General features: G+C 44.3%; 1 protein-coding gene across 1 annotated transcript in view; it reads right to left on the bottom strand.

Annotated features, from left to right (window-relative positions):
• Window positions 1-2,533: 2,533 nt before the first annotated feature.
• The window catches only part of shtn3 (shootin 3), a 10,070-nt gene continuing 786 nt past the window's right edge, over window positions 2,534-11,817 (bottom strand). The window contains exons 3-15 of the mRNA XM_031878521.1: window positions 11,453-11,550; window positions 10,950-11,031; window positions 10,743-10,837; window positions 10,333-10,479; window positions 9,274-9,427; window positions 8,540-8,720; window positions 8,372-8,445; window positions 8,176-8,276; window positions 7,477-7,494; window positions 7,179-7,241; window positions 6,928-7,060; window positions 3,051-3,315; window positions 2,534-2,861 (exon numbers count right to left, since the gene is read on the bottom strand). Of these exons, the coding sequence (XP_031734381.1) occupies window positions 2,777-2,861; window positions 3,051-3,315; window positions 6,928-7,060; window positions 7,179-7,241; window positions 7,477-7,494; window positions 8,176-8,276; window positions 8,372-8,445; window positions 8,540-8,720; window positions 9,274-9,427; window positions 10,333-10,479; window positions 10,743-10,837; window positions 10,950-11,031; window positions 11,453-11,550 (1,496 nt within the window). The 3' untranslated portion in view covers window positions 2,534-2,776. The remainder of the gene's footprint in view (window positions 2,862-3,050; window positions 3,316-6,927; window positions 7,061-7,178; window positions 7,242-7,476; window positions 7,495-8,175; window positions 8,277-8,371; window positions 8,446-8,539; window positions 8,721-9,273; window positions 9,428-10,332; window positions 10,480-10,742; window positions 10,838-10,949; window positions 11,032-11,452; window positions 11,551-11,817) is intronic.

Raw genomic sequence — 11,817 nt, 5'->3', positions numbered from 1 at the left:
TTGAATCGCGATTAATCTCATTGTTATGGCAAAGTTCAATAATGAATTCAAAAGTAGTGTATTGCGCACTTTTATTTTAAAGTACTGCTATATGAACTAAAGGGCAATAACATTTGGTTCACGAGATGCAGGCAGCATGTTTTATACTTAATGTGAATATAATTCATACTTTGTTGGCATCTTATTCTGAAAACCGGATGTTCGTCTGAAGAAACCGGAGGTTGTCTCACGTTAATCTTTCCGCTAACTTTCAAAGTCCTTCGCTCGCTCCCGATCTGTGCAGTTTAAATGCGTTTACCGTGAATGTCAGCATATAGGTGCACTAGAACTACTGACTATAGGATGTTTGCTGGCTTTTATCCCACTGTTCTTGTTGTTATGTATATGTATTGTCTCTTGTCTTTCAATAAAAAAAATTTAAAAAAAGAATTATAATAAATTTAAAAAATGCGTTAACGCGCGATAAAATAATTGTCGGCGTTAATTAACTTGCCCAGCACTAATAAATACATATATAAATATATATATATTTACAAGACCTTATAAGAGGAAGACGTTGTTTAGTTTCAGGACTGTGTGAAGGTTCAGAGGTAGATGGAGAACAGGAGCACCACCTTCCTCCAAAGATCTGATTCTCTGCTTTTACTTTGGAGAGGTGACATCCTGTCCCGTTGGACCCTGAGAACTTTCCTGTTGGATGTGATTCTAGAAACCCTCACGAGACCCTGATAGAGACCTAGTTCCTCCTCTTGATCTTAAATCATGTTTATATATCTGTGACTTCATGAAACAAGTGCAACATGTTAAGATTATTTAAATGTCTCAGTGTTACATTAAAGTTAGTACCATGAACTTCTATTTAGAGTTGATTGTGTCACCCCCTGTGGACTAAAGTGGTAGTGTCTCTGAGCACCTTTAGAAAACCTCTCATTCTACTGCAGCAGGGTCTGACAGTCTGCCCCTCTCAGTCCTGGTTCTGGTTCTCCCGTGCCTCCCTTCCCTCCAGCGGGTACAGCAATACATCCTGGGTCTCCAGCAGCGTGTCTCTTCTTGAGGATCTGGGTCTGTCCACGGTGGACCGGTCTCTGCTGGAGGATTTGTGTCTGTCCACGGTGGACCGGTCTCTGCTGGAGGATCTGGGTCTGTCCACGGTGGACCAGTCTCTGCTGGAGTCTGAGCTGAAGGAGGTTCTGGTGAACCTGCATGAGTTCATCTGGTTTCACCAGAATCCGACCCGGTGGCTCCGATGATGAGCATCAAGAATAACTCTATAGAAACAGACCATCTTCTCTCTGATGGTCTCTTTACTGATGGAGGTCTGATAGAGGATCAGGACTACACTGAGACTGGTTCATATAGAGGATCAGGACTACACTGAGACTGGTTCATATAGAGGATCAGCACTACACTGAGACTGGTTCAGGACCAGTTAAAAGATCCTCACTGTCACTTTAACATGAGACGTTTCTACCAACTCCTCATATGATAATAACTTCACAGCAGTCAACTGTTTTTTGACAAAGCAGAGAAGAAGAAAGAGGGGCGTTCTTGTATCCAATGAGCCAATCAGAGCAGAGAGAATGAACTTGAACTTGTTGAGTCTGTTCCTGGTTCCCAGACAGTCTCCTCTAAAGCCACCATCAAGCCAAAATGTCCACTTTACGCATTCAGCCATGTAGAATCTAAACGTCAGATCTGTCATGATCCCCAGAGGACGAACCCTCTTTTACTAAAATAACATCAGAATTCATCAGAATGGTTGTTTTTTGTTTCTAAAAGTAAAGAACCTGAAGAGGAGTTTCAACACACATGCATGTAAATCATGTCTCAGTATTCAGAAGTATTATTATATTATTATATTCAGTATTGCTGACGCTGACGATGAGGAAAAGAAGAAGAAGAAGAAGACGGTGACTTTAAAATGGATCTTCTGTGCATCAAATAGAAAAACAGAAAGACGTCGTCATAAAGCGTTAAAAGTCTTAAAGTACAAGAAGCTAAAAAGTTCAGTGCAAACGGAGAGCAGGTTCTTCTCAGGATCCAGGTTCTCCTCTGGATCCAGGTTCTCCTCAGGATCCAGGTTCTTCTCTGGATCCAGGTTCTCCTCAGGATCCAGGTTCTCCTCTGGATCCAGGTTCTTCTCTGGATACAGGTTCTCCTCAGGATCCAGGTTCTCCTCTGAATCCAGGTTCTTGTCTGGATCCAGGTTCTTCTCTGGATCCAGGTTCTTCAGAGACCTGATAGAATGTCAGCCATCGTAGAAAGTCCCAGTTTAATCTAGACTGCATAAATAATATCGACTGCATTAAACGTTTAAGCCTTTTAAAATCTATTTGCATGTTTCCCATCATGCATCACTCTTTTTATTACTTGTTGTTGAATGTTTCCTTTTCCTTTAGAGAAGAACATGCAGATTATGGAGCTATCAATCAGTAATGAAACTTGTTTTTTGCTCAGCTGGTTTAACAGTCAGGCGTTTTACAACGGCTGGACGAGGCGCTGGGGGGGGGGGGGGGGGGGGGGGTGGGGGGGGGGGGGGGGGTGCGTTCACAACGTTTACCTTTGAACTCTGAACTCACTTCAGCTCCTTTCGAGAAAAGAAACGAATTAGACGAGAAAAACACTCAGATATAAAAAGTAGCAGAATGTTTTCTACTCCGGTTGTGAGCGCACCCTGACCCCGATGACATCACTCTCACATCAGCCAATGGCTGATCAGATGACATCACTCTCACATCAGCCAATGGCTGATCAGATGACCTCAGACGTCCATTTTCTAGCACTCGGCAGCGGCGGTGTCGTCCTCGGCGGGTCGGACTCCGTTCGTCTGGACATCTGGACGGCGATCGTCCTCCGCCACGCTGTGGAGACGGAGACACGGGAAGATAAGTTAGAGAGGGGTGGAGGGGTAGAGGGGTGGAGGTGTAGAGTGGTGGAGGGGTAGAGGTGTGGAGGGGTAGAGGGGTGGAGGTGTAGAGGTGTGGAGGGGTAGAGGGGTGGAGGTGTAGAGTGGTGGAGGGGTAGAGGGGTGGAGGTGTCGTGTTCCAAACCTGCCGATGCAGCTGTTACTGAGCGAATCCTTCTCGGTCAGGGAGCTGCAGGACCTCCTCTCCTGCCAGGAGCCTCCTCGGGGCTCCCTGCCGGTCTCAGAGCTCCTCCTTCTCCGGGCCACGACGGGACCCGGTCCGGACCCCCGTCTCTCTGGACCGAGCTTTGGACCCGGTCCCTCCAGATCCCGGCCCAAGTCGCTGCTGGTGCGCCTCCCGTTCAGGCTGTCGAAGGACGAGACGTGGCTCATCTGACCGTCCAGCTCGTCTGGAGGATCACAGAGAAACAAGACATGAGACCAGAACCTCCAGAGAGTCCCCGATCCTCCTGCAGACAATCCAATGAGAGACCAGAACCTCCACAGAGTCCCTGATCCTCTGGGAGTATTGCTTCATTGCTTCATTAATTAACGCCTACAATTATATTATCGCGCGTTAACGCAGTTTTTTATTTTTATGTTTCATTAAGCGGACACGCACGATCATCTCGTTACAGGATCGTGACGAGCGGTGAACAGCTGTTTGTGTGGCGTCTCTTCCGTCTCTTCCTGCTTCCTTCACCTACATTCCCCTGGGTCCTAAGCCCCTCCATGTACAGCTTCTTATCACCCTCTATGTACCAACGTACATTTATAACAAATACCACACATATTACGGTAATCAGCGTTGCATGTGTGTCTGACCAACATACCAAAATACCAAAAAATAAATGATTCATTTAAATTATTGTTTTAGAGTTTTTAAAGTGTTTTGTTTGTAATATGTATAATAAGCATCATTTAGTATCACTACTGAGAATTTAACAAACATAAAAACATGACGTAGACAGGTTTGCAGTTTTCAAGAAGTATATTTAAATATCATCTCTTACACATTAAGATAAAGTTGTGAACCCCGGCTGAATATCTATGATCAGAATCATTATAACTGTGTTATAACTACTGCTGTGTAAAGGGAATACTGCTGCTAACAACAACCTGATGTGTTTAAAGTGTTTACAAACCAAATGTTATTGACCTTTTCTTCATATAGAAGTACTTTAAAATAAAAGTGAGCAATACACTACTTTTGAATTCATTATTGAACTTTGCGCATAACAATGAGATTCAAAATTGTAATCGTTGCCCAGCACTAATATATATATATAATATTAGTGCTGGGCAAGTTAACGTGTTATTATAACGCATTTTTTATTTATTTTTTTAAATGTTTTACATTTTTTTTATTGAAAGACAAGAGACAATACATATACATAACAACAAGAACAGTGGGATAAAAGCCAGCAAACATCCTATAGTCAGTTGTGTGTGTGTGTGTGTGTGTGTGTGTGTGTGCGTGTGTGTGAGGGTTGCCGTAGAGAAAAGGCGACTTCCGCTTCTGGTCGAGGGGGGTCGGCAGAAATAAAGAGAGAAGCTGCACCAGCTGCTGCTCTCCCTGGAGACTACTGGACATCGCTGCGGTAAAGTCAGCAGACACTTACATGTTAGTGCACCTATATGCTGACATTCACGGTAAACGCATTTAAACGGCACAGATCGGGAGCGAGCGAAGGACTTTGAAAGTTAGCGGAAAGATTAACGTGAAACAACATCCGGTTTCTTCAGACGAACATCCGGTTTTCAGAATAAGATGCCAACAAAGTATGAATTATACTCACATTAAGTATAAAACATGCTACCTGCATCTCGTGAGCCAAATGTTATTTCCCTTTTGTTCATATAGCAGTACTTTTAAAATAAAAGTGCACAATACACTACTTTTGAATTCATTATTGAACTTTGCCATAACAATGCGATTAATCGCAAGAAATCCATGCGATTAATCGCGATTAAATATTTTAATCGTTGCCCAGCACTAATATATATATATATATATATATATATATATATTTAGATGACATCAGCCCCCCTCAGACGGTCTCAGTCCACCAGACGAGGTCAGTCAGTGATGAACTGGTCTCACAGTGTGAGAGGAGCAGGTCGCCCTCTTCTGGACACACACTGACACTGCAGCTCAGATGCTTCCTAAGTCCTTTCCTAACCACTTCTCCTTGACCTCTATAAGGAAAACATTCTTCGTGAGAGTTAAACTTCACTGACACTAGACGACGTCATCGTGACGTGCCGGTGGATGTTTGCTGGTGAAACTACAAATGGTCTGAGGAAGGACTACAAACACGGACGTCTCCTTCATTAGGCCGCTGAGAGAAGGAGACACCTCAGGTCCTTCCTTCCTTCTGTCCCACATTAAGAGTTATATTTATTTATGTTGTTTGAGACACTTTGTTTTATTTACTTGTGATTCCTGATTTGTTTATTTTACATATTTGTTCCATGTTTGAAATAAATACATTTGAATACATTTTATGAAAATAAAGGTTAGCTTATCGTTTATTTTCATAAACCCTCACTTTAAATGTTGCCGCCGCAAGGAATTGTGGGACGGCATTTTATGTCCTTTGGTAAAGGATGGTCCAGTGTCTCCTATGCTAAAGGAGATAAGGAAAGGAAGCATTGAAGCTCCTTTCCTGAGAGAAAAGACCAGTGTCTCAGCGGGAGACCAGATTCATCAAGTGATCCTCAGAGACCAGATCCATCATGTGATCCTCAGAGACCAGATCCGTCATGGGACCCTCAGAGACCAGATTCATCATGTGACCCTCAGAGACCAGATCCATCATGTGACACTCAGAGACCAGATTCATCATGTGATCCTCAGAGACCAGATCAATCATGGGACCCTCAGAGATCAGATCCGTCATGGGACCCTCAGAGACCAGATCCATCATCTGAACCTCAGGGACTAGATCCATCATGTGACCCTCAGAGACCAGATCCATCATGTGACCCTCAGAAACCAGATCCATCATGTGATCCTCAGAAACCAGATCCATCATCTGAACCTCAGGGACTAGATCCATCATGTGACCCTCAGAGACCAGATCCATCATGTGACCCTCAGGGACCAGATCCATCATGGGACCCTCAGAGACCAGATCCATCATGTGACCCTCAGAGACCAGATCCATCATGGGACCCTCAGAGACCAGATCCATCATGTGACACTCAGAGACCAGATTCATCATGTGATCCTCAGAGACCAGATCAATCATGGGACCCTCAGAGACCAGATCCATCATGTGACACTCAGAGACCAGATTCATCATGTGATCCTCAGAGACCAGATCAATCATGGGACCCTCAGGGACCAGATCCATCATGTGACCCTCAGAGACCAGATCCATCATGTGACCCTCAGAAACCAGATCCATCATGTGATCCTCAGAGACCAGATCCATCATGTGACCCTCAGAGACCAGATTCATCATGTGACCCTCAGGGACCAGATCCATCATGGGACCCTCAGAGACCAGATCCATCATGTGACCCTCAGAGGTCCTCTTCCTCAAACACCTTTTAGTTTATGTGCTGCTGGAGACCCAGGATGTACTGATGAACCAGGGGAGGGAGGCACGGGAGAACCAGAACCCGGACCAGGACTGAGAGGGGCAGACTGTCAGACCCTGCTGCAGTAGAATGCGAGGTTTTATAAAGGGAGTCTGGTTCTCAGAGACACTATCACTAAGGGGGGAAGAACCAACTCTAAATTAAAGTTTATCGCAGTAACTTTAATTTGAAGGTAATCCACAGCTACTATGCTGACTTTATTTAGAGTTGATTGTGTCGCCCCCTGTGGACTAAAGTGGTAGTGTCTCTGAGCACCAGACTCCCTTTAGAAAACCTCTCATTCTACTACAGCAGAGTCTGACAGTCTGCCCCTCTCAGTCCTGATCCTGGTTCTCTCGTGTCCCCCTTTCCTCCAGCGGGTCCATCAGTCTGGAGGATGTTTTACTTGTAACAGAGTATTTTAGATCCGTTACCTCCAGAACCAGGTTCTCCCGCCTTGTTGCGTCTTCGTCTCAGGATCACCTCCAGCTCGCTGTCCTTCTTCTTCACCAACGGAGACGGCCCCGCCTCCTGAGAGCCTCGGCTGGGGCTCCTCTTCACCGTCTCCTGGAGAACACAAGCGTCACTGCAGCAGCTTTTAACCTATCAATCACTGTTTCTCATAGACTTCTATACAACCAGAGGAGTCGCCCCCTGGTGGACACTAGAGGGAATGCAGCGTTACCAGGATGCCTTTCAGCTCCTCCATGGCGCTCTCCTGTGGTTTCTCCTCACAGACTGGAGGCGGCTGGAAAGAAAAAACAAACAAATTATTTTTACTTTGACACAAGAGTTCGATCATGTGACCAATGGTGCTGTCGTTTGATAAACACTGAAACGTTTGATATTTGAGCTTTTTGTGAGGGACGAATGTAACTATAACTAAAAGTGATTGAGCTCCTGATGTCAGTTAAACTGGAAGTTCAAAGTGTGTGTGTGTTTGCCTCACATCTCAAGATTGAGGCAAACATCAATATACTCACTTTTACTGCTGCTCTCTGCTGAAGAAGAAGAAGAAGAAGAAGAAGAGTTACAGTGAAACAAAGATGGAGGAGGAACAATGAGCCGGATGTTATAATAAGAACGCCTTTAACCTGCTGCATTCATTAGTTTACTCATATTTAGTATTTTCTCGTTGGTAGAAAATATATATATATATATTTTGTGAGTGAGGTTTCTCACAGAAGAATACAAATAAAAATGTTCTCTGGTGTATAAAATGTTCCAGAGTGACACAGTTGTTATGAAGCCGTCTGTCAGCAGCAGCTAAATGTTGATTGTTTGATTGATTGTTTGATTGATTGATAATGTGATGAAACAATAACAGCTCATCATGTTGTTTTTAAATGTCACCACAGTGACAATAAAGCTGATTAAATACTGTGTCAATTAACTATTTTTGATTCTTTCAATGGGACACATTATTATTATTGTTATTATATTATTATTATAATAATAATATTTTTATTATTATTATAATATTATTATTAATATATTATTATTATATTACTTTTATTATTGTATTATTATTATTATAATATTATTATTATGATATTATTATTATTATTATTATATTATTATTATTATTATATTATTATTATAATTATTATTATTATATTATTATTACATTATTGTTATTATTGTTATTATTATTATTATATTATTATTATTATTATCATCACCTTGCTCTCCTGACTCTTGACCGGCCTCAGGACGACTCCATGTTTGATTCTCTCCATCATCTCGTTCAGCGCCTTCGCCTTCACGTCTCCGTCCTCTCCAGCTGGACAGAAACAGGAATTCCATAAAGTTATTATTTTCATAGGTCACCGTGATGATGTCACAAGGCGTTACCTGTAGCACACAGGTGAGACTCACCTGCAGGCTGCTCCGAGGCCTTCACAGGGGTCTTGGAGCCTTTGGAGGTCTTCCTCATGATGGCGATCAGAGAGCTGAGAGAGACAGGAAGTGATGTCATGAGGAGACACAGGAAGTTGAAAATACTACACTGATGACAAGTCAATCGTGTTTTATGTCCGTCCTCACCTGAGGGGGTTGCACCTGGAGGGGGGAGGAGGTGGGGGAGGGGGAGGAGGAGGAGGAGGAGGGGGGGGGGGGGGGGAAGTGGAGGGAGGGGCGGGGGGTGGGGCCAGCCCGGGTTCAGGGGGAGGGGGGGCCGTGCTGGTTGTCACAGAGACCTCTTTGTGGGTCTGCTGGAGCTCGTTGACTGTGGAGACAATAGAGACATAAATAAAACTGTACTACTACTAACATGTAGCGACTTAGCGACTGTGGCTAAGTGGATAGCAGGGCCGTCTTTCAATCAGAAGAGCGGCGGTTCAATCCCTGGCTCTGCTAGTCGCATGTCGATGTGTCCTTGAGCAAGACACTTAACCCCAAAATTGCTCCCGTAGTTGTGCCTACGGTGTAGAAATGTGATAGACTCTGAATTGTAAGTTGCTTTGGATAAAAGCATCTGCTAAATGACTGTAATGTAAATGTAATGTAATGTACTACATTACACATGTCTGTCTCTTGGTTTCCCTGCAGAGTGACGCCTCCTCTCTCACTATCTGTGTTTGTTGCTGAAGTCAGTTGGTGGTTCTGACTTCATGTGACCTATTTAAAGGGGACAGATGCCCTGCAGCAGATGGGTCTGCTGCAGGGCAGACTCCAACCGATGGTTGGAGTCAATGGAATTGTGGGAGTTTGTAGAATAATAAAGTAAAATAGTCAACGTGTGCCTCATTTATGTACAAATATTTGATCAGCATGTTCACCTCGGTCCTCCAGCTCCTCGTTCTTCTTCTCTGCTCGATCCAGTCGTCCCTCCACCTCCTTCTTCTCCACCTCCAGCAGCTCCAGCTGCCTCTGAAGAGCCTCCAGCTGCTTCTTCACACCGCTCTGCTCCAGCTGGGCCCCCAGAGTCTCCACCTACACACACGCACACAAATAATTAAACTACCTGCTCAGGTACTCTGTTCACTACCTGCTCAGGTACTCTGTTCTCTACCTGTTCAGGTACTCTGTTCACTACCTGCTCAGGTACTCTGTTCACTACCTGCTCAGGTACTCTGTTCACTACCTGCTCAGGTACTCTGTTCTCTACCTGCTCATGTACTCTGTTCACTACCTGCTCAGGTACTCTGTTCTCTACCTGCTCAGGTACTCTGTTCACTACCTGCTCAGGTACTCTGTTCTCTACCTGCTCATGTACTCTGTTCACTACCTGCTCAGGTACTCTGTTCACTACCTGCTCAGGTACTCTGTTCTCTACCTGCTCATGTACTCTGTTCACTACCTGCTCAGGTACTCTGTTCACTACCTGGTCAGGTACTCTGTTCACTACCTGCTCAGGTACTCTGTTCTCTACCTGCTCAGGTACTCTGTTCACTACCTGTTCAGGTACTCCGTTCTCTACCTGTTCAGTTCAGGTACTCTGTTCTCTACCTGCTCAAGTACTCTGTTCTCTACCTGGTCAGGTACTCTGTTCACTACCTGCTCAGGTACTCTGTTCTCTACCTGTTCAGGTACTCTGTTCACTACCTGCTCAGGTACTCTGTTCTCTACCTGTTCAGTTCAGGTACTTTGTTCTCTACCTGCTCAAGTACTCTGTTCTCTACCTGCTCAGGTACTCTGTTCACTACCTGCTCAGGTACTCTGTTCTCTACCTGTTCAGGTACTCTGTTCTCTACCTGTTCAGTTCAGGTACTCTGTTCTCTACCTGCTCAAGTACTCTGTTCTCTACCTGGTCAGGTACTCTGTTCACTACCTGCTCAGGTACTCTGTTCTCTACCTGCTCAGGTACTCTGTTCTCTACCTGCTCAGGTACTCTGTACCTCCTGCTGGTGCCTCAGTCGCTCCTCCTCCAGGGTTTTGGTGATCGTAGCCACGTCCTCCAGAGCTTTGAGGAGCTGAACGCTCGGCTCAGAGCTCTGCAGCAGCAACATGCTCTGTCTGTTGGCCTCCTTCTGCTTCACCAGCATCTACAGGGGGAGGAAGAGGAAGAGGAGGAGGAGGAGGAGGAGGAAGAGCAGGAGGAGGAAGAGGAGGAGGAGGAGGAAGAGCAGGAGGAGCAGGAGGACGAGGGGAGGAGGAGGAGGAGGAGGAAAAAACGTAAAAAACTGTAAAACTAACAAACATAAGAGTCCAAACCTGCACTGGTCCGTGCCCTTGAGCACTAGCTGTACATTTACACATTCCTGCCTTCCTCCTTCTTCTTCTTCTTCTACATGTTACTTTTATTTACCTCGTGAGCGTACGTCTCAGCTTTCACTCTCAGGCTCTGCTCCAGGTCCAGCTGGTCTTGCATCCCGTCGTACTCCTGAGCCGCCATCACGGACACTACAGAGGCAGGGAGCTAGCACGTTAACCTTTTCCATGCTGATTACATGCTATTATTAGCATGTTAGCATCAGAATCACAATATGTTGTTCTCAGTCACTGTGTTTCTCACCTCTGTTAAATCTCTTGATAGTTTTATGTTGGTGCTCAACAGTCTCACGGAGATCCTTCATCTCAACCCGATCTTTATCTGACTGGAAGACGGAGAAACAACTCAACTGTTAGTCAACTAGAAGGAGGGGAAGAAGGAGGAGAGGAAGGAGAAGGAGGAGAGGAAGATGGAGAAGGGAAAGAAGAAGAAGTAGAAGAAGAAGGAGAGGTAGAAGGGGAAGGAGAAGGAGAAGAAGAAGAAGAACAGGAAGGAGGAAAGGAAGATTTGATTTTTAAATTCCTTTTATTGATCCAGGACCGATCACTGTCACGTCATCAATTCAAAATAAATAATAAATAGAACAACTCATCCAACCACAGAAACATACCAACATGGGAAGGAGGGGAAGAAGGAGGAGAGGAAGAAGAAGAAGTATAAGAAGAAGTATAAGAACAAGAGGAAGAAGAAGAAGTAGGAGAAGAAGAAGGAGAACAAGTTATCCTGCAGGTTCTCTCCGTTCTCACCCGTGACGTCAGCTCTTCTATCCGTCTCTGCTGTTCATGAACCTGAGTAATAAAGTTCTTCTTCTCCTCCAATAAAGTGTTTACTGTCTCACCCAGATCTGAAAAACAGAGGAACAGAATACAATGATGAACTTTATTAATACAATTATATCAGAATAAACTTACTGTACCTTTAACTTGTTGTTGGTACTGTGTTAATATAATACTATGTACTGTACCTTTAACTTGTTGTTTGTACTGTGTTAATATAATACTACATACTGTACCTTTAACTTGTTGGTACTGTGTTAATATCATACTATGTACTGTACCTTTAATTTGTTGTTGGTACTGTGTTAATATCATACTACGTACTGTACCTTTAA

The sequence above is a fragment of the Anarrhichthys ocellatus genome, unplaced genomic scaffold (genome assembly GCF_004355925.1).
Source record: "Anarrhichthys ocellatus isolate YVR2014 unplaced genomic scaffold, GSC_Weel_1.0 scaffold184, whole genome shotgun sequence".
In the NCBI taxonomy this organism is placed as follows: domain Eukaryota; kingdom Metazoa; phylum Chordata; class Actinopteri; order Perciformes; family Anarhichadidae; genus Anarrhichthys; species Anarrhichthys ocellatus.
The sequence above is the reverse complement of the archived record's forward strand: the minus strand, read 5'-3'. Positions and strand labels throughout refer to the sequence as shown.